At 40.6% G+C, this 24,219-nt stretch overlaps 1 protein-coding gene across 3 annotated transcripts in view; it reads right to left on the bottom strand.

The window, feature by feature from the left end:
• ABLIM1 (actin binding LIM protein 1) overlaps positions 1–24,219 on the bottom strand; it is a 462,151-nt gene that overhangs the window by 302,283 nt on the left and 135,649 nt on the right. Inside the window, exon 1 of one of the 3 annotated variants that reach the window (XM_073684637.1) lies at positions 22,126–22,254. The exons of the other annotated variants lie outside the window; for them this stretch is intronic. Within the exon in view, the coding sequence (XP_073540738.1) occupies positions 22,126–22,216 (91 nt within the window). The 5' untranslated portion in view covers positions 22,217–22,254. Of the gene's footprint in view, positions 1–22,125; positions 22,255–24,219 lie in introns of those variants that run through there. 3 annotated transcript variants of the gene reach the window in all.

Genomic DNA, 24,219 nt, shown 5'->3' with positions numbered 1-24,219 from the left:
ATAGCAGTCATATTCTTGTACATAGCAGCAGTATTCTAGTAGTTATATTCTTGTACATAGGGGCAGTATTATAGTAGTTATATTCTTGTACATAGGGATCATTATTATAGTAGTTATATTCTTGTACATAGGGGGCAGTATTATAGTAGTTATATTCTTGTACATAGGAGCGGTATTATAGTAGTTATATTGTTGTACATAGGGGTTAGTATTATAGTAGTATAGTAGCTATATTCTTGTACATAGGGGCAGTATTATAGTAGTTATATTCTTGTATATATGGGGGAAGTATTATAGTAGTAATATTCTTGTATATAGGAGCAGTATTATAGTAGTTATATTCTTGTACATAGGGGGCAGTATTATAGTAGTAATATTCTTGTATATAGGAGCAGTATTATAGTAGTTATATTCTTGTACATACGGGCAGTATTATAGTAGTTATATTCTTGTACATAGGGGGCAGTATTATAGTAGTTATATTCTTGTACATAGGGGCAGTATTATAGTAGTTATATTCCTTTACATAGGGGGCAGTATTATAGTAGTGATATTCTTGTACATAGGAGCAGTATTATAGTAGTTATATTCTTGTACATAGGGGGCAGTATTATAGTAGTTATATTCGTTTATATAGGGGGCAGTATTATAGTAGTAATATTCTTGTATATAGGAGCAGTATTATAGTAGTTATATTCTTGTACATAGGGGGCAGTATTATAGTAGTGATATTCTTGTACATATGAGCAGTATTATAGTAGTTATATTCTTGTACAGAGGGGGCAGTATTATAGTAGTTATATTCTTGTATATAGGAGGCAGTATTATAGTAGTAATATTCTTGTATATAGGAGCAGTATTATAGTAGTTATATTCTTGTACATAGGAGCAGTATTATAGTAGTTATATTCTTGTACATAGGGGCAGTATTATAGTTTTTATATTTTTGTACATAGGGGCAGTATTATAGTAGTTATATTCTTGTACATAGAGGTTAGTATTATAGTAGTATAGTAGTTATATTCTTGTACATAGTGGCAGTATTATAGTAGTTATATTCTTGTATATAGGGGGCAGTATTATAGCAGTAATATTGTTGTATATAGGAGCAGTATTATAGCAGTTATATTCTAGTACATAGGGGGCAGTATTATAGTAGTTATATTCTTGTACATAGGGGGCAGTATTATAGTATCTATATTCTTGTACATAGAAGCAGTATTTTAGTAGCTATATTCTTGTACATAGGAGCAGTATTATAGTAGTTATATTCTTGTACATAGGGGCAGTATTATAATAGTTATATTCTTGTACATAGTGGTCAGTATTATAGTAGTTATATTCTTGTACATAGGGGTTAGTAGTATAGCAGTTATATTCTTGTATATAGTGAGCAGTATTATAGTAGTTATATTCTTGTACATAGGATCAGTATTATAGTAGTTATATTCTTGTACATAGGAGCAGTATTATAGTAGTTATATTCTTGTACATAGGGGCAGTATTATAGTAGTTATATTCTTGTACATAGGGGTTAGTAGTATAGTAGTTATATTCTTGTACGTAGTGAGCAGTATTATAGTAGTTATATTCTTGTACATAGGATCAGTATTATAGTAGTTATATTCTTGTACATAGGAGCAGTATTATAGTAGTAATATTCCTTTACATAGGGGGCAGTATTATAGTAGTAATATTCTTGTATATAGGTGCAGTATTATAGTAGTTATATTCTTGTACATAGGGGCAGTATTATAGTAGTTATATCCTTGTACATAGGGGCAGTATTATAGTAGTTATATTCTTGTACATAGGGGACAGTATTATAGTAGTTATGTTATTGTACATAATTGCAGTATTATAGTAGTTATATTCTTGTACATAGGGGGCAGTAATATAGTAGTTATATTCATGTACATAGGGGACAGTATTATAGTAGTTATATTCTTGTACATAGGGGGCAGTATTATAGTAGTAATATTCTTGTATATAGGTGCAGTATTATAGTAGTTATATTCTTGTACATAGGAGCAGTATTATAGTAGTTATATTCTTGTACATAGGAGCAGTATTATAGTAGTTATATTCTTGTACATAGGGGCAGTATTATAGTAGTTATATTCTTGTACATAGTGAGCAGTATTATAGTAGTTATATTCTTGTATATAGGAGCAGTATTATAGTAGTTATATTCTTGTACATAGGGGACAGTATTATAGTAGTTATATTCTTGTACATAGGAGCAGTATTATAGTAGTTATATTCTTTTACATAGGAGCAGTATTACAGTAGTTATATTCTTGTACATAGGAGCAGTATTATAGTAGTTATATTCTTGTACATAGGAGCAGTATTACAGTAGTTATATTCTTGTACATAGGGGCAGTATTATAGTAGTTATATTCTTGTATATAGGGGCAGTATTATAGTAGTTATATTCTTGTACATAGGGACAGTATTATAGTAGTTATATTCTTGTACATAGGAGCAGTATTATAGTAGTTATATTCTTGTACATAGGAGCAGTATTATAGTAGTTATATTCTTGTACATAGGAGCAGTATTATAGTAGTTATATTCTTGTACATAGGAGCAGTATTATAGTAGTTATATTCTTGTATATAGGGGGCAGTATTATAGTAGTTATATTCTTGTACATAGGGGGCAGTATTATAGTAGTTATATTCTTGTACATAGGAGCAGTATTATAGTAGTTATATTCTTGTACATAGGAGCAGTATTATAGTAGTTATATTCTTGTACATAGGAGCAGTATTATAGTAGTTGTATTCTTGTACATAGGAGCAGTATTATAGTAGTTATATTCTTGTACATAGGAGCAGTATTATAGTAGTTATATTCTTGTACATAGGGGCAGTATTATAATAGTTATATTCTTGTACATAGGGGTCAGTATTATAGTAGTTATATTCTTGTACATAGGGGTTAGTAGTATAGCAGTTATATTCTTGTATATAGTGAGCAGTATTATAGTAGTTATATTCTTGTACATAGGATCAGTATTATAGTAGTTATATTCTTGTACATAGGAGTAGTATTATAGTAGTTATATTCTTGTACATAGGGGCAGTATTATAGTAGTTATATTCTTGTACATAGGGGCAGTATTATAGTAGTTATATTCTTGTACATAGGGGCAGTATTATAGTAGTTATATTCTTGTACATAGGGGTTAGTAGTATAGTAGTTATATTCTTGTACGTAGTGAGCAGTATTGTAGTAGTTATATTCTTGTACATAGGATCAGTATTATAGTAGTTATATTCTTGTACATAGGAGCAGTATTATAGTAGTAATATTCCTTTACATAGGGGGCAGTATTATAGTAGTAATATTCTTGTATATAGGTGCAGTATTATAGTAGTTATATTCTTGTACATAGGGGCAGTATTATAGTAGTTATATCCTTGTACATAGGGGCAGTATTATAGTAGTTATATTCTTGTATATAGGGGGCAGTATTATAGTAGTTATGTTATTGTACATAATTGCAGTATTATAGTAGTTATATTCTTGTACATAGGGGGCAGTAATATAGTAGTTATATTCTTGTACATAGTGAGCAGTATTATAGTAGTTATATTCTTGTATATAGGAGCAGTATTATAGTAGTTATATTCTTGTACATAGGGGATAGTATTATAGTAGTTATATTCTTGTACATAGGAGCAGTATTATAGTAGTTATATTCTTGTACATAGGAGCAGTATTACAGTAGTTATATTCTTGTACATAGGAGCAGTATTATAGTAGTTATATTCTTGTACATAGGAGCAGTATTATAGTAGTTATATTCTTGTACATAGGAGCAGTATTATAGTAGTTATATTCTTGTACATAGGGGCAGTATTATAGTAGTTATATTCTTGTATATAGGGGCAGTATTATAGTAGTTATATTCTTGTACATAGGGACAGTATTATAGTAGTTATATTCTTGTACATAGGAGCAGTATTATAGTAGTTATATTCTTGTACATAGGAGCAGTATTATAGTAGTTATATTCTTGTACATAGGAGCAGTATTATAGTAGTTATATTCTTGTACATAGGAGCAGTATTATAGTAGTTATATTCTTGTACATAGGAGCAGTATTATAGTAGTTGTATTCTTGTACATAGGAGCAGTATTATAGTAGTTATATTCTTGTACATAGGAGCAGTATTATAGTAGTTATATTCTTGTACATAGGGGCAGTATTATAATAGTTATATTCTTGTACATAGGGGTCAGTATTATAGTAGTTATATTCTTGTACATAGGGGTTAGTAGTATAGCAGTTATATTCTTGTATATAGTGAGCAGTATTATAGTAGTTATATTCTTGTACATAGGATCAGTATTATAGTAGTTATATTCTTGTACATAGGAGTAGTATTATAGTAGTTATATTCTTGTACATAGGGGCAGTATTATAGTAGTTATATTCTTGTACATAGGGGCAGTATTATAGTAGTTATATTCTTGTACATAGGGGCAGTATTATAGTAGTTATATTCTTGTACATAGGGGTTAGTAGTATAGTAGTTATATTCTTGTACGTAGTGAGCAGTATTATAGTAGTTATATTCTTGTACATAGGATCAGTATTATAGTAGTTATATTCTTGTACATAGGAGCAGTATTATAGTAGTAATATTCCTTTACATAGGGGGCAGTATTATAGTAGTAATATTCTTGTATATAGGTGCAGTATTATAGTAGTTATATTCTTGTACATAGGGGCAGTATTATAGTAGTTATATCCTTGTACATAGGGGCAGTATTATAGTAGTTATATTCTTGTATATAGGGGGCAGTATTATAGTAGTTATGTTATTGTACATAATTGCAGTATTATAGTAGTTATATTCTTGTACATAGGGGGCAGTAATATAGTAGTTATATTCTTGTACATAGTGAGCAGTATTATAGTAGTTATATTCTTGTATATAGGAGCAGTATTATAGTAGTTATATTCTTGTACATAGGGGATAGTATTATAGTAGTTATATTCTTGTACATAGGAGCAGTATTATAGTAGTTATATTCTTGTACATAGGAGCAGTATTACAGTAGTTATATTCTTGTACATAGGAGCAGTATTATAGTAGTTATATTCTTGTACATAGGAGCAGTATTATAGTAGTTATATTCTTGTACATAGGAGCAGTATTATAGTAGTTATATTCTTGTACATAGGGGCAGTATTATAGTAGTTATATTCTTGTATATAGGGGCAGTATTATAGTAGTTATATTCTTGTACATAGGGACAGTATTATAGTAGTTATATTCTTGTACATAGGAGCAGTATTATAGTAGTTATATTCTTGTACATAGGAGCAGTATTATAGTAGTTATATTCTTGTACATAGGAGCAGTATTATAGTAGTTATATTCTTGTATATAGGGGGCAGTATTATAGTAGTTATATTCTTGTACATAGGGGGCAGTATTATAGTAGTTATATTCTTGTACATAGGAGCAGTATTATAGTAGTTATATTCTTGTACATAGGAGCAGTATTATAGTAGTTATATTCTTGTACATAGGAGCAGTATTATAGTAGTTGTATTCTTGTACATAGGAGCAGTATTATAGTAGTTATATTCTTGTACATAGGAGCAGTATTATAGTAGTTATATTCTTGTACATAGGAGCAGTATTATAGTAGTTATATTCTTGTACATAGGGGGCAGTATTATAGTAGTTATATTCTTGTACATAGGAGCAGTATTATAGTAGTTATATTCTTGTACATAGGAGCAGTATTATAGTAGTTATATTCTTGTACATAGGAGCAGTATTATAGTAGTTGTATTCTTGTACATAGGAGCAGTATTATAGTAGTTATATTCTTGTACATAGGAGCAGTATTATAGTAGTTATATTCTTGTACATAGGGGCAGTATTATAATAGTTATATTCTTGTACATAGGGGTCAGTATTATAGTAGTTATATTCTTGTACATAGGGGTTAGTAGTATAGCAGTTATATTCTTGTATATAGTGAGCAGTATTATAGTAGTTATATTCTTGTACATAGGATCAGTATTATAGTAGTTATATTCTTGTACATAGGAGTAGTATTATAGTAGTTATATTCTTGTACATAGGGGCAGTATTATAGTAGTTATATTCTTGTACATAGGGGCAGTATTATAGTAGTTATATTCTTGTACATAGGGGCAGTATTATAGTAGTTATATTCTTGTACATAGGGGTTAGTAGTATAGTAGTTATATTCTTGTACGTAGTGAGCAGTATTGTAGTAGTTATATTCTTGTACATAGGATCAGTATTATAGTAGTTATATTCTTGTACATAGGAGCAGTATTATAGTAGTAATATTCCTTTACATAGGGGGCAGTATTATAGTAGTAATATTCTTGTATATAGGTGCAGTATTATAGTAGTTATATTCTTGTACATAGGGGCAGTATTATAGTAGTTATATCCTTGTACATAGGGGCAGTATTATAGTAGTTATATTCTTGTATATAGGGGGCAGTATTATAGTAGTTATGTTATTGTACATAATTGCAGTATTATAGTAGTTATATTCTTGTACATAGGGGGCAGTAATATAGTAGTTATATTCTTGTACATAGTGAGCAGTATTATAGTAGTTATATTCTTGTATATAGGAGCAGTATTATAGTAGTTATATTCTTGTACATAGGGGATAGTATTATAGTAGTTATATTCTTGTACATAGGAGCAGTATTATAGTAGTTATATTCTTGTACATAGGAGCAGTATTACAGTAGTTATATTCTTGTACATAGGAGCAGTATTATAGTAGTTATATTCTTGTACATAGGAGCAGTATTATAGTAGTTATATTCTTGTACATAGGAGCAGTATTATAGTAGTTATATTCTTGTACATAGGGGCAGTATTATAGTAGTTATATTCTTGTATATAGGGGCAGTATTATAGTAGTTATATTCTTGTACATAGGGACAGTATTATAGTAGTTATATTCTTGTACATAGGAGCAGTATTATAGTAGTTATATTCTTGTACATAGGAGCAGTATTATAGTAGTTATATTCTTGTACATAGGAGCAGTATTATAGTAGTTATATTCTTGTACATAGGAGCAGTATTATAGTAGTTATATTCTTGTACATAGGAGCAGTATTATAGTAGTTGTATTCTTGTACATAGGAGCAGTATTATAGTAGTTATATTCTTGTACATAGGAGCAGTATTATAGTAGTTATATTCTTGTACATAGGGGCAGTATTATAATAGTTATATTCTTGTACATAGGGGTCAGTATTATAGTAGTTATATTCTTGTACATAGGGGTTAGTAGTATAGCAGTTATATTCTTGTATATAGTGAGCAGTATTATAGTAGTTATATTCTTGTACATAGGATCAGTATTATAGTAGTTATATTCTTGTACATAGGAGTAGTATTATAGTAGTTATATTCTTGTACATAGGGGCAGTATTATAGTAGTTATATTCTTGTACATAGGGGCAGTATTATAGTAGTTATATTCTTGTACATAGGGGCAGTATTATAGTAGTTATATTCTTGTACATAGGGGTTAGTAGTATAGTAGTTATATTCTTGTACGTAGTGAGCAGTATTATAGTAGTTATATTCTTGTACATAGGATCAGTATTATAGTAGTTATATTCTTGTACATAGGAGCAGTATTATAGTAGTAATATTCCTTTACATAGGGGGCAGTATTATAGTAGTAATATTCTTGTATATAGGTGCAGTATTATAGTAGTTATATTCTTGTACATAGGGGCAGTATTATAGTAGTTATATCCTTGTACATAGGGGCAGTATTATAGTAGTTATATTCTTGTATATAGGGGGCAGTATTATAGTAGTTATGTTATTGTACATAATTGCAGTATTATAGTAGTTATATTCTTGTACATAGGGGGCAGTAATATAGTAGTTATATTCTTGTACATAGTGAGCAGTATTATAGTAGTTATATTCTTGTATATAGGAGCAGTATTATAGTAGTTATATTCTTGTACATAGGGGATAGTATTATAGTAGTTATATTCTTGTACATAGGAGCAGTATTATAGTAGTTATATTCTTGTACATAGGAGCAGTATTACAGTAGTTATATTCTTGTACATAGGAGCAGTATTATAGTAGTTATATTCTTGTACATAGGAGCAGTATTATAGTAGTTATATTCTTGTACATAGGAGCAGTATTATAGTAGTTATATTCTTGTACATAGGAGCAGTATTATAGTAGTTATATTTTTGTATATAGGGGGCAGTATTATAGTAGTTATATTCTTGTACATAGGGGGCAGTATTATAGTAGTTATATTCTTGTACATAGGAGCAGTATTATAGTAGTTATATTCTTGTACATAGGAGCAGTATTATAGTAGTTATATTCTTGTACATAGGAGCAGTATTATAGTAGTTGTATTCTTGTACATAGGAGCAGTATTATAGTAGTTATATTCTTGTACATAGGAGCAGTATTATAGTAGTTATATTCTTGTACATAGGAGCAGTATTATAGTAGTTATATTCTTGTACATAGGGGGCAGTATTATAGTAGTTATATTCTTGTACATAGGAGCAGTATTATAGTAGTTATAATCTTGTACATAGGAGCAGTATTATAGTAGTTATATTCTTGTACATAGGGGCAGTATTAAAGTAGTTATATTCTTGTACATAGGGGGCAGTATTATAGTAGTTATATTCTCTTACATTGGGGCAGTATTATAGTAGTTATATTCTTGTATATAGGGGGCAGTATTATAGTAGTTATATTCTTGCACATAGGGGCAGTATTATAGTAGTTATATTCTTGTACATAGGGGGCAGTATTATAGTAGTTATATTCTCTTACATTGGGGCAGTATTATAGTAGTTATATTCTTGTACATAGGAGCAGTATTATAGTAGTTATATTCTTGTACATAGGAGCAGTATTATAGTAGTTATATTCTCTTACATTGGGGCAGTATTATAGTAGTTATATTCTTGTACATAGGAGCAGTATTATAGTAGTTATATTCTTGTACATAGGGGCAGTATTATAGTAGTTATATTCTTGTACATAGGGAGCAGTATTATAGTAGTTATATTCGTGTACATACGGGGCAGTATTATAGTAGTTATATTCTTGTACATAGGGGGCAGTATTATAGTCGTTATATTCTTGTACATAGGGGGCAGTATTATAGTAGTTATATTCTTGTACATTGGGGCAGTATTATACTAGTTCCTATAAGCCTGTAGTAAGCTTATATTCCTCAGCAGGTGGCGACACTGAGGATAATGAGGACATAGGTGTACAGTTTATGTTCTGTCCCAGTGCCTCATGGGAGGGGCATTTAGGGTGTATAGTATGAGGGGCAATATCCGGTGCAGTATAGGGCTCTTCTCAGGTTGCGCCGTCTCCTCGCCGCCGGCAGCTGGATGTATTTTTAGCCCCGGTGGAGGCAGCGACGCTGTGATTCAGTCTAATAATAGACGATTCTGCAGTTGTAATGTGCACAGAGGAGATTTGCGCATCCACAGCTGCAAGATGCAACGCCCCGTGCCCTGAATAGGAGGGATGGAGCCGGTACAGGTGCTGGAGACTGTGACAAGGGGGACGAGGATAGTAATGGCGGATTATTAGCATCTTGCAAAGTATATTTAGAGGGGATCTCCATCTAGCACAGACCTGCAATGGGGCATTAAACAGTTTGTGGTGTTCTGCACAGATATCTGACCCATTTCCGTCTTACAGACTTGGACATTGCTCTGCTTTAGCCATCATTAGATATTCTTGTTTTTCTCATCTGTTGTAATTACCCTAAAATAAATCCTACCGAGGTTAGTACTGTGCGGCGTATACCTCGTCTACAAGGAATTACAGCACCAAGGAGAAGTGCTGGAATTATGGAAATCACCGGATGGAGACGTCACTGATCTGCACATGGTGCATTAAATCCAGAGCAGGTTCAGTCCACGCAGGCGGCTCACAGTAATACGAGGAACGTGCAGACGGGGGGTCGTCGTGTTGGGAAAATGGCTCCTAGGACACTTTCCCATTCGGCTCGTAGCCCAATGTCGTGCCGACATTTCCTGGTGGTTTGTGTGGACGCTGACGTCTTATGCTCAGTATGTGACGTCTTATCTCACTTGAAGTAGAGATCGGATTACTATATGTTCTTCTAATGTGACAAGACAAAGTAGGAAAAGCCATGAAGAGGCCACCACGTGGGAACGTCACACCAGCTCTACTACCGGGTCTATGGTGAGGGGGCACAATGTAGACACCTCCAGCCTTTGTTCCAGGTCAATAACAGCTCGGTGTTACATTGATTTGCTGGTGGAACCAGTGGTGTGGCAACTTCTCCAAAGTGTCCCAGAAGCCATTATCCAACTCAAGGCTGCATGTTCCTCATACTACAGGGCTCAGCATAAATGAGTACACCCCCTATGAAAAGTAAGATGTTAATCAACATCTCACTGAACACAAGAACAATTTCCAAAATGTTGACAAAACTGAGTTTCATAGCATATTTTTCTCTCGTAACATGACAGTGAGGTTATAATATAACTCTCATTACAATATCCTCAGCTTTACTTAAATTATTTGATACAAAAATGAGTACACCCCCATCAATAATCCCTCCATCTAGTACTGTTTGTGACCTCCACGATGTGTAAGGACGGTTCCGAGTCTTCTAGGCCTGGAAGAAACAAGGTGGCGACATATTACAGCGTCCATCTTTCTCCATCTCCAGAACGAGCTCTAGAGCCTGGAGGACGGAGGAAGAGCGGTGACAACTTGTCTCCAGAACTCCTCATAGGTGTCCGGTTGTCAGGAGACACTTGACCACTGAGTCACTGTCACCTGTTCTTCTTCAGAAATGAAGCAGATGTGAGTTTTGTATCATTGTTATGTAGGAAAAGTGCAGTCTACCGAGGACCGGAGTGATGGCGACATATTCCGTCACTAGAGCAGAACATCTGTGATCTCATTTTACCATCAATGACATGAAGCCCCCCGAAACCGGGAGCTCATGTGCCCCCCTGCCAACAGCAGCTCTCGTGCCCCCCTGCCAACAGCAGCTCATGTGCCCCCCTGCCAACAACAGCTCTTTGCCCCACCCGACACCAGCAGCTCATGTGCCCCTCGACATCAGCAGCTCATGGGCCCCTCATAAGGACACGGCCCCCACCATGTCTCACTGAAGGCTCCGTGCAGTTTTCTTTGTCCTCCTCACCTTTGTGACTCCATTTCTCTTGTTCTCACCCCCCCAGAGTCCCCGTGTCTCCATATTTTTCACCCTGGGCCCTGGCACATTGTAGGCAGCTTTTTTGTGCCTGGGCTTTAGGAGCGGCTTCCTCCGTCGACGGCCCCCCATGCTGCCGTTCCTCCGCAGTGTGTACCGGATTGTGTCCCCCGGTTCGGCTTTCCAGTTCTTTAGATAACGGCAGTGAACTTACATGGGGATTTTCTTCTCTTCTCATCAGTAGACGCTCCTGTTTTGGTGGTGACTCCCGCGGTCGTTGGACGTCTCTGTGAGATGCTGCAGTTCAATTTTTCTTACATTTCTGTATCACTATTGCTCCAGTATCTGACGGATAACTAAAGATTCGCTGATCTTCTTGTAGCCGTCACCTTTTTTGTGTAAAGAAATGATTTTGTTTCTCAGGTCTTGTAACATTTCTCTTCCATGTGGTGCCATTGCTGACAGTACGTAATGGGTAGGGGTTTCCTTTGTTCTTCCATGTGGTGCCATAGCTGACAGTATGTAATGGGTAGGGGTTTCCTTTGTTCTTCCATGTGGTGCCATAGCTGACAGTATGTAATGGGTAGGGGTTTCCTTTGTTCTTCCATGTGGTGCCATTGCTGACAGTATGTAATGGGTAGGGGTTTCCTTTGTTAGGTATGGCCCCTTTATAGTCCCCCGTTTGCTGGACACCGGTGTAATGAAGAATTAGACTGATCTTTGGGTGAATTCTTGTTCATTTGAATTTTAAAGCCTAAACTTTAGCTTTGCTCCTAAGACTTTCATTGGGGTGTACTCATTTTTGCAGCATGGTCAATAATGAATTTGCTAGGGAAATTACTTTTTTGGGTGCAAAATAACAAAACTTGTTTGCAACCAATGGGATTATTCTGTAGTATGGTGTCCCATAGAAAAAGTTGAGTTTCTGAAAACAAACTAAAGGTTTTCTGACAAATCTGTTAAGGTGTACTCATTTATGCCGAGCACTGTATATATATATATATATATATATATATATATATATATATATATATACACACACAATATGAGCAGCCCTCACACAGTATATGATGGCAGTTTTGGTCTGGGCTCGTTGACTATTCGCAGTGTTTGATACACGACGGCTCCCAGTAAAAATCTTAATATCAGGTAAATGTTTTGTATTATAATTCCTGATACAATGTATCATCGGTAGATTCCCCCTCCGCAGTCAGGGCTCCGCTGACATTGTCTCTCGCTTCCGGGTCACTTGTCTAAGCCCATTACCTAACCCCGACCTTTGCAACCTCCACTAATTCCTCAATGAGCTAAACATAGGCTGCGGACGTCATGTCGCACGGACCGCCAGCACTTTCCATGCGGGGAGCAGCCGAGGCCTGAGAATACCTGCAGCCCAGGTGCAAACTGCGGACTATAGGTTGGATTCATTCTTGCATTTGCAGATTTTCTTGTCTAATTTTTCACCTGTTTTTAATTGGCACAAAATTATTTTAATGTAATCCTTTTTTTAATCTATTTTATGTCTTTCACTTGTTTTTTTTTTTTTACATGGTCGCCAATGTGAGCGTGATTTTTATTTTCTCAAAATTAATGTGCAAATGTTCTTACAGTCCCCATTAGTGATGTTTTGCATGAGTATTGCCACATTTTAGCAGAATATGCAATTATTTGCTCTAAAATGGTGAAAAAAAAGGTAAAGGACAAAAATAAAGAACATTTGCACAATATTTATAAACCACGTGAGGAAATTTGAAGAATTTGTCGCAAAAAAAATCAACGAATACAACAAGAGGAATAAAAAAGTGACTTTAAAAAAAAAAGATGCAAATGATAAAATGGTTCCTTTGTGACTATGGCATGGAGACGCCGGGAAGCTTGGGAGGTGCTGGATGCCGTAGGTCTGGCTCTGTACCGCTCCTCTCCCAGCCCAGGACACACAAGTCCTGAGTTATATGCACTGATACCTCACTGACATATAGATATGACATGTTACGGGGAGCAGAATACGGCTCCATGTGTTCACTTCAATCCTTGTATTCTGTTCATGAACCAGGAGGCTCAGGCTGAGCAGATTTGTAGGCTCCTCTGTAATAAGGGAGTGCAGTAGACCAGAGACTCTCACAGACCTCACTATGTGTCCTTGTGAGTTGTGGGTCCTTGTCACATCGCGCAAAGCACTGAAGACATATAGAATCACTAATCCCACGTCCTGGTACATCGGGTGCTCCATTCTTCTATCCCAGGACAGATTAGTAATCCTGAGATACACTATCCCTCCCAACATTTATTCAGACGATGGGGGATGCAGTGAGTCATGACAACCCCCTAAACACAGCCCATTAAAGGGATCATATCCACAGGATAGATACGGGTCGCAAAAAAAGGGTTCGCTGTCTCACCTGGTGATGTGATGCCATGAAGAATGAATTAAGATTGGGTTGCTTTGGTTGGCGTATACAATTTGTTGCAGCATGTTGTGCATTAGCTGGAACATGTTTTCCCGGTAATATATGTTCGGCGCCGATTGGGAGGTGCGCTGCGCTTCAGTGTGGTTCCTGTTTGGAGAGGCTGGAGAGCTAAACTGTTCTGCCCTGTGCTATTCGGTGCTCCCGGGGAGCTATGTTCTGCTGCACCATGGTATTTGCAGCTGATGGGGAGGTATGAAAGGGAATCCGGCTGTAGGATCGCCCTCCTGAGCCATCTATATGGGCCGCAGATCATAGGAAGCTGAATGAAACCACACCCTGGTATATGTGATCTGACGTCTTAATCCAGAAAAATCCACGCTTTTCTTACATTTAAATAAGCGGTTCAGAACTATGGGCGGGGCATAGATCTCCATGAGAGTCAGTCTCCAGAGCTGCAGCAAATGTGTTTGTAAGGAGACGAAGTTCAGTTCTGCTATTCTGTGTTATTTCTTGTCTCACACTGGTAACAGCCCTTTAAGTTACAACAATATCTGGAGGCGGACTTTCGGGGAGATCTATGTCCGGCCCATAGATCTTAACAGCTCATTTACATATAAGGAAAAACGTGGATTTCCCTGGAATAAGACATCGGATCGCAGATATCAAGGTGTCATTTTATTCAGTTACCTATGCCTGCGGCCCATATCGATGGCTACATTCCCTTTAAGTGCTGCACTGTTTCGTTTGCTTCTGCTTTGATGTACTAGTATCTTGATTCATTTTTCCCTAGTATGAACTGGGAGACTCTCTAAAGTGCTGGGAGTCTATAATAAACTACCGGCAGCTGCAGGATTTACTGGAGCAGTCACATATCAGATCCAAATCACTGCAGAACAACAACCATTACCAGGCATGCTCTTCCCTCACAGAGCGAGGGGTTAATCTGCCAAGCATACGTAATTAGTGGTATACACTCCACAGTGCAGGTATATGGAAGTGTCACAAGACACAGCGGCCGCTCGAGGCATTTTCTTGCAGCACCCGCATGCGACTTGCATTAAAGCAAATTATCTTCTATGATTGAGTCCCAACTACTGATCCAGACAGACGACGGCTGTGACGGACAGATCCGGATACCACAAACTGCCTCAGATGCCTCAAAACTTTTTCAATTGGATTTGCTTTTAGGAGTCTAGAAAAGTTGCATGCAATCCTGCAGTGATGGCGGCCACAAGGGATGTCACCCAGCTTTCCTAGAAACATATATTGTAAGTTCTGGATTGTGTTACCCTACTTTCCAGGCCTCTCAAATGGTAAATTGACTAATTCCCATATTGGAGAGTGCACTACACCATTAAGAGGAGATATTTGCGGTGTTTTATCAAATCTTAAACCAGAATAGAATATAAAAATTGCCCAAAAGTTTTGTACCAGTTGCATGTTGGCGCCTATGGCTGGAGTGCGGCTGCGGCACACTCACCCAGTCCTGTAGGCAGGCAGCTCAGCTCCTCGCACAGGTAGTAGTCCTCAGGGTTGATGAAGGGCATGTGCTGGAGCATGCTCTGTTTGGGGATGAGATATAAAACCTCTGCAATCTCGCCATCCTCGATGATGGACATCCGCTTGACAGCGTTGTGGGGCTTGTTCTTGGAGGGTGGGACATCCTTGCTGCGCCCAGAGGAACAAAGTTTCCCGAGGGCATTCAGACTTCGGGGAAAGGATGGCATCATGTGAAGGAGAGAAGCTGCCAGTCTGTGCCAGCTCCTGGCACCTTACAAGGGTCTGTCTATATGGAGGGCACCATGTGAGGACATCGCCATTCTTTGGGAGCATAAGAAGATCTGTTTTCTCTGTGCCGGCTGGCAGGGGACCTGCGGCTGGATCCTGCCTCCTTGGTGAAAGAGATTAAGATGAGATAGAGATTACCAGCAGGAGATTACAGCCCGGGTCACCTGATCGCCACCCTAAGACCACCGTCTGACTGCAGCACAGCCTTGTTACGATGGAGCCAGACACACGGCCTTTTATTTTCTGTCATGCCCGATGGCTTAAATGGATGGGAGCCCATGAGATTAGGATCTTGGAGATTCCGAGTGTAAGTAAAATGAAGTAAAAGGATTACTCCCAAACGTCTTAAAATAAATTATGATATCCTTGAAGTCAAGGATTTCTGCACCGGACAGAGACATCTGCGCTGATAATCCACCCGGTGCTGCACATAACTACACCGAGCAAAAAAGGACATTAAGAAGCCACTGAAAACAAATCCCCGCAGCGGTGCAGATGGAGCGGACTGTGGTGAACATGTCTACAGGATAAGGAGTGAGAGTGGAGACATGTGCTAAAATGTTACACTAAGGCCTCTTTCACATGTCAGTGTCTCCGGTACGAGTTGTGACAGTTTCCACACGTACCGGAGACACTGATATACATAGAAACATTTAAATCTATGGGTCCGTGCACAAGTCAGTGTGTTTCCATGGACCATGTATCTGTGCGCAAAACATACTGACATGTCCGTTTTTTACCTGCTGCAAGGGCCGCAGAACGTCCCACATTAATGACACATGGATGGCATCCATGTGACACGTATCGGCGCCTGGGAATCAGCTGTACAGTCAGCGCTGTTCCCAAGAGCGGGGTGCTGAACGCTGCCCTCATCATTGTCCCCTGCTTGCACTGCGATCAGCACCAGCAGGGACAATGATGAGGGTAGTATTCTGCTCCCGCTACCTCCAACTGTAAAAATAAGAATAAAATAAAAAAATCCTTATACTCACCTGTCATAAGTGTCCCCCGCTGTAATCCATGTGACCGCTCATGCCGAGGAGTTGGGGAGAATGACATGCTGCAGCGAGCGGGCCCCGGAGCTGTGCTGAGCTCATTGAGTGACAAGACACCGCTCGCTGAGCACAGCTCCGGGGCCCGCTCGCTGCAGCGCGTCATTCCCCCTGGCTCACACGGTTGCCAGACAGGTGCAGACAGACACACGGGACACGGATATCTTTGGTACTGGATTTTTCAGTACTGGAAATATCCGGATGTGTGAAACTGGCCTAAAGGGCACTCTATCTGTACACAGGTGCAGAGATTTTCTTCCTGTCCATCTTCTGGTTACATCTAACACTTCACAGCAGCACCAGATGTAACAGGTCAGATAATGGTGGAATTCGTGGTCATAAGACACCCTCTGCGTTATTCAGCCCCAACACTTCTTTTTCCTGGGTCAGCACTTCTACCTACATATATGGGTGGCGGAATCCAGGACCTCAGGTTTAATTTCTTGCTGTCAGTGAACGAAAACATTCTTTCTAAAATAGACAAAAGTTCAGATCTGCTGTACTGTGTTAGTTATAATTACACACAGCTCTGCAGTGAGATCAAGAGAGCAGACTGTCAGTCTTTACATGTCTCACCCTGATAACGCCCTCTTTCATTCACAATAAGCTCTGGAGACTGAGTCTCTGGGAGATCTATGCCCCACCCATAGATCTTAGCAGCTCATTTACATATAAGTAAAAAGTGGATTTCTCTGGAATATGACATACGACCGGATATCAAGGTGACCCTTTAGTTCTCAGGAGGGTCCATCACTGACAGATTTCCTTTAAAGGCTACATGTGACAATCTTAAAAACTAAAAGAGTTCTTCATATTTGCATCCAGTTTAGATGATTCCCTGAGAGTTGAACACAACAGCAGTTCCAGTCTCCTGCCCTGTTAATTTATTATAATAAACAGGTCTGGAGTCCAATTATATTGTAGAGGATTGTCTGCGCTGGATACAACTGAACACCCTCAGTTCTTGGAAGTATCGGGTCGCTATGGGATTTCTGCCTTTGAGATCGTTAAACCCTTCATTTCAAGGCAATTTTTAGTTTTTTTTTGTGCTTTATTTTTTTTTCTCTTCTCTACTTTCAAGAACGTTTTTCTCTTTTTTATGTCGACTTCGCATTGCTTTTTGGGTTTTGTTATTATGGCGTACATTGTGCGTTACAAAATAATTTGGCAACATGATTCTCCAGGTCAGTCTGATTATGTTTTCTTCAATATATTTTAGTGTTTAAAAAAAAAAAAAAGTGGTTTGTGTCACAATTTTCTGAAACTTGTATCTTTGTTATCTTTCCTCAATGGAGCTGGATGAAGGTTAGCTTTTTTTTTGTGCCAAGGCTGAAGTTTTTTTTTATTGATACCATTTTGGGTTAAATCACTTTTTACTGTATTTTTGGGAAGGGCGGTAACTGAAAAGCATCAATTCTGTTTTGATTGTTCTTTTCTATTTGGGGTTTAACATGCCGTTAAGATAATTTTATGTTTTTGCTTTCTTTAAACTAGTGAAAAGGGGAGGATGTGCATTTGCATATTTTTCTATTTTTATATATTTTTTTTATCTTTATTATGACTTTTACCTGCGGTTGTTTGATCATTTTTATGATATACTGATGTATTGAGGTATGCGATGAAAGCGACGTTCTCCTATGAATCCCGACAACGGACTGGGCTTCATAGAAGGACCCATATGGCAGCGACAGGGACCTTCAGCAGTCACTGCCCTGACAGCCCAATCGCACCCCGTGACCACTTTTCACAGCGGCATCCAAGTGGTTAAACAACAGCGATCAAAGCGCAGATCGACACCTTGCCGCTAGTGTGGAATTCTGCACGTGGACAACCGCAGACGTATTTTTTAGGACTGCTAACAATTTGGGTACGTTAGCGGAAAAAATGGTAAAAAATTTTCATTAGTAGTCTTCATGCCAAAAATTAAAAATATGATATTTAAAGGAGCATTCCCCATTAACCACATCATAAAGTATGGTGCCCGCCTCCTGCCGTCCTCATATCCATTATCTGGGTGGATTCGCCCTGGCGCTTGCATTGATTCATTATTGCACTTTTGGCCGCTGGCGGCTGCCCCAGATGACATGCATGCCAGTGACCATGGGGTGAACGGCGGCGGCAGTGGCGGGGCGGGGCGAGCAGCGCAGAAGTGCAATTATTCCAATCAGCTCTGCAATGCAGGAAGATGACACAATATTAATACGAGCGATTCTTCCATCCAGACGCAGCCTTCCCCGGAGACAAGTGCTCAGATTAAAAGGGCAAGTGTCACCCAGTTTTCCCAGGTTCCAGACAGGAAGCAAAACAGGAGCAGCGGCGACAAAGCGTCTAATGATGCTGATCTCTATGTAAGAGTCTTTAACAGCTCCGCCTGTCGTCACCTTTCTCAAAAAAATGTTGCCGTCCTGCTGTGTCCTCACAAGCAGTGCGCTCATAGTGGCAGCCATATTGGTTGTCACCCAGCTTTCCCGGTCTCCGGAATAACATTGGCGCCCCGCTGTGTCCTCACAAGCAGTGAGCTCATAGTGGAAGCCATATTGGTTGTCACCCAGCTTTCCCGGTCTCCGGAATAACATTGGCGCCCCGCTGTGTCCTCACAAGCAGTGCGCTCATAGTGGCAGCCATATTGGTTGTCACCCAGCTTTCCCGGTCTCCGGAATAACATTGGCGCCCCGCTGTGTCCTCACAAGCAGTGAGCTCATAGTGGAAGCCATATTGGTTGTCACCCAGCTTTCCCGGTCTCCGGAATAACATTGGCGCCCCGCTGTGTCCTCACAAGCAGTGAGCTCATAGTGGAAGCCATATTGGTTGTCACACAGCTTTCCCGGTCTCCGGAATAACATTGGCGCCCCGCTGTGTCCTCACAAGCAGTGAGCTCATAGTGGAAGCCATATTGGTTGTCACGCAGCATTCCCGGTCTCCGGAATAACATTGGCGCCCCGCTGTGTCCTCACAAGCAGTGAGCCCATAGTGGCAGCCATATTAGTCGTCGCCCAGTTTTCCTGGACTCCGGAAAAACATTGCCACCCTGCTGTGTCCTTATAAGCAGTGAGCTCATAGTGGCAGCCATATTTGTCGTCAGCCAGCTTGCCCAGGAACAGATAGAAAAAAAAAAGGAAATGAGACAATGCTGGGATTTCGGGGATTTTTTTATAATCCTGCAGCAAATACTAGAAGAGCAGTCACCAGAGACGTCATGGAATAAAAGAATAGGGCAGGAGCCCCCGGATATCAGAGCTAAAGAGGATAGCGAGGTGGCCAGGGGCGTAACTGTGCTGGGTGCAGAGGCATCAGTCATACACAGGACCTGGAGCCTGGGGGGCCCCATAGGTCCCTGCGGCACAAATGGCAAGACTAATAGCCGAGGTGGTTCAGGGTCCTGTTGGGTGATTTTGCATTGGAGCTCACAGACTTCAGGTTCATATCTGGAGGAGGCATCTGTGTAGTTTGGAGGATAACGAAGCATGAATGTAGGAATATGCCTGATACAGGAGACCAGGGAAGACCCTCAGAAACACTGTGTACTATATCAACCAATCACAGCGCAGTTTTCATTTTACCAGAGCTGATTAGACGATGAAAGCTGAACTCTGATTAGTTTATATGGGCAACAGAGATTTCTTTTACACAGTTTTCAAAATTGAGGCCGACTGCAAAATATTCTTATATACAGAAAATTAAGACCCGACAACCGGGGAAGACGTGACAACAAGAGGAAACGTGACAACAAGAGGAGACCTGAAAACCAGGGGAGACCCGACAACAAGAGGAGACCAGACAACCGGGGGAGGCCAGACAACCGGGGGAGGCCAGACAGCCGGGGGAGGCCAGACAACCGGGGGAGGCCAGACAACCGGGGGGAGGCCAGACAACCGGGGGATACCCGACAGCTAGAGGAGACCCGACAGCGAGAGGAGACCCGACAGCGAGAGGAGACCAGACAGCGAGAGGAGACCCGACAACGAGACGAGACCCGACAACAAGAGGAGACCTGACAGCCAGAAGAGACCTGACAGCCAGAAGAGATGCAACAACTAGGGGAGACCTGATGAGAGGAGACCCCACAACAGGAGGAGACCAGACAACAAGAGGAGACCAGACAACAAGAGGAGACCAGACAACAAGAGGAGACCTGACAGCGAGAAGAGATGCAACAACTAGAGGAGACCTGACAACTAGGGGAGACCTGACAACAAGGGGAGACCTGACAACAAGAGGATACTTGACAACGAAAGGATACCTGACAACGAGAGGATACCTGACAACGAGAGGAGACCTGACAACGAGAAGAGACCTGACAACAAGAGGAGACCTGACAGCCAGAGAAGATGCAACAACCGGGGATGACCTGACAACTAGGGGAGACCAGATAGCGAGAGGAGACCTGACAACAAGAGGAGACCTGACAACAAGAGGAGACCTGACAACCGGGAGAGACCAGACAGCGAGAGGAGACCTGACAAGAAGAGAAGACCCGACAACCCGGGGAGACATGACAAAACGAGTAGGAAACCTGACAACTGGGGGAGACCAGACAGGAAAGGAGATGAGACAACTGGGGCAGACCTGACAACAAAGGAAGACCCGACAGCCAGAGTAGACCTGACAACAAGAGGAGTCCTGACAACTGGGGGAGACCAGACAGCGAGAGCAGACCTGATAGCCAGAGGAGATGCAACAACCGGGGAAGACCCGACAACCTAGGAAGACCAGACAGCCAGAGGAGATACGACAACCGTGGGAGACGCACAACCAAAAGAGAAAAGACAACCGGAGGGAGTCGAGCCGAGAATGTCGGTGACAATGAAAGACATCACAGTGTGTAGCACTAGTCTGTGGTGTTACATGGGACTGCAGGTGACATCTACTACATTATCTGTATTCAGAGAGTTATCACTGTGTTATCTGTGGTGTTACATAGGACTGCAGGTGACATCTACTACATTATCTGTACTCAGAGAGATATCACTGTGTTATCTGTGGTGTTACATAGGACTGCAGGTGATATCTACTACATTATCTGTACTCAGAGACTTATCACTGTGATATCTGTGGTGTTACATAGGACTGCAGGTGACATCTACTACATTATCTGTACTCAGATAGTTATCACTGTGTTATCTGTGGTGTTACATAGGACTGCAGGTGACATCTACTACATTATCTGTACTCAGAGAGTTATCACTGTGTTATCTGTGGTGTTACATAGGACTGCAGACAACACTACTACATTATCTGTACTCAGAGAGTTATCACTGTGTTATCTGTGGTGTTACATAGGACTGCAGGTGACATCTACTACATTATCTGTACTCAGAGAGTTATCACTGTGTTATCTGTGGTGTTACATAGGACTGCAGGTGATATCTACTACATTATCTGTACTCAGAGAGTTATCACTGTGTTATCTGTGGTGTTCCATAGGACTGCAGGTGACACTCCTGCCCATGGAGGGATCATGAAGTACACCAGACCGCCTTGAGGCTACATACATATTCAGCTCTGCTACATCTGTGAACCACCAGTTGGTAATAAGAGGTTATCCTCCCATGGAATGAAGCACAGTCCGGGACCCGTGCCCGTCTCACCTTTGCCCCTGCCCCATGGCTGTGCCCGGCCCTTCTTACCATTCACTCCAAAGCATGCTGTGATCTTCTGGGCATACTGACACAGCCCATTGTGCGGCTGCCCATCCTCTACCTGAAAGTGCTCCGCCATGGCTGCACCCGGCCGGACGCTGCGCTCCGCTCGCACTGACTGGAGTCGTCTTCTCTTTCCAGTTTCTGCTTTGGGATCATGAATAATTGACGGGTGAAATCTGCTGAGTCTTCTGAAGCCACTTAAGGACTGAAACACGATGGAGCTCAATACCAGCGCCGGGGTCTCGGGTGCCGCCTGTCACCCCCTGAGTCGTAGCCAGCTGCAATCAGAGGGATTCAGGGCGCGGCCACGTGGGACACCAGTGATTGATCAGGCAGAAGAAACGTCTGAGGCTTCGCTGCGATTCCCGGGGCAGACGATGCCGCAGCGCAGCCGCCCGTGACACCAGGGCTTTAATGCAAACGATGAGGCAGACTTAATTGCATCACGTAGAGGCGGCAGTAAGTCAAGTGGACAGCTCTAATAAAAAGGAAGGCTCCTTAATGAGGATCTCCGCTGCAGGCATTAGAAATGCCTCCGACTCCGTGGGATAGAGCTCTGTGGCCCCATAGATCAGGATGCAGAGGAGAGCAGGGGCTGTGCCATCCTATGGAGCCCGGGTGACCCTGTGACTAAAAGACTACCTCACAGCTGATAATGGCCGGGCTGCACTCTACACACCAAGCACCACATTGTATCACATGTACGGGACACTCCGACCACCACATATCACATGTACGGGACACTCCAACCACCACATAATATCACATGTACGGGACACTCTGACCATCCTGCAATATCACATGTACGGGACACTCCGACCATCCTGCAATATCACATGTACGGGACACTCCAACCACCACATAATATCACATGTACGGGACACTCCGACCACCACAATATATCACATGTACAGGACACTCTGACCATCCTGCAATATCACATGTACAGGACACTCTGACCATCCTGCAGTATCACATGTACGGGACACTCCGACCACCACAATATATCACATGTACGGGACACTCCGACCACCACATAATATCACATGTACGGGACACTCCAACCACCACATAATATCACATGTACAGGACACTCCGACCATCCCGTAATATCACATGTACGGGACACTCCGACCATCCCGTAATATCACATGTACGGGACACTCCGACCATCCTGCAATATCACATGTACGGGACACTCCGACCATCCCGTAATATCACATGTACGGGACACTCCGACCATCCCGTAATATCACATGTACGGGACACTCCGACCATCCTGCAATATCACATGTACGGGACACTCCGACCATCCTGCAATATCACATGTACGGGACACTCCGACCATCCCGCAATATCACATGTACGGGACACTCCGACCACCCTGTAATATCACATGTATGGGACACTCCAACCACCACATAATATCACATGTACGGGACACTCCAACCACCACATAATATCACATGTACGGGACACTCCGACCACCACATAATATCACATGTACAGGACACTCCGATCACCACATAATATCACATGTACAGGACACTCCGACCACCACGTAATATCACATGTACAGGACACTCCGACCACCACATAATATCACATGTACAGGACACTCCGACCACCACGTAATATCACATGTACGGGACACTCCGATCACCACATAATATCACATGTACAGGACACTCCGACCACCACATAATATCACATGTACAGGACACTCCGACCACCACATAATATCACATGTACGGGACACTCCGATCACCACATAATATCACATGTACAGGACACTCCGACCACCACATAATATCACATGTACAGGACACTCCAACCACCACATAATATCACATGTACGGGACACTCCAACCACCACATAATATCACATGTACAGGACACTCCAACCACCACATAATATCACATGTACGGGACACTCCGACCACCACATTATATCACATGTACAGGACACTCCAACCACCACATAATATCACGTGTACGGGACACTCCGACCACCACATATCACATGTACAGGACACTCCAACCACCACATAATATCACATGTACGGGACACTCCGACCA

The sequence above is a fragment of the Phyllobates terribilis genome, unplaced genomic scaffold, assembly GCF_046119375.1.
Source record: "Phyllobates terribilis strain yellow unplaced genomic scaffold, ASM4611937v1 Scaffold_5__5_contigs__length_657084704, whole genome shotgun sequence".
In the NCBI taxonomy this organism is placed as follows: domain Eukaryota; kingdom Metazoa; phylum Chordata; class Amphibia; order Anura; family Dendrobatidae; genus Phyllobates; species Phyllobates terribilis.
This window is presented reverse-complemented; position numbering and strand designations above follow the sequence as displayed.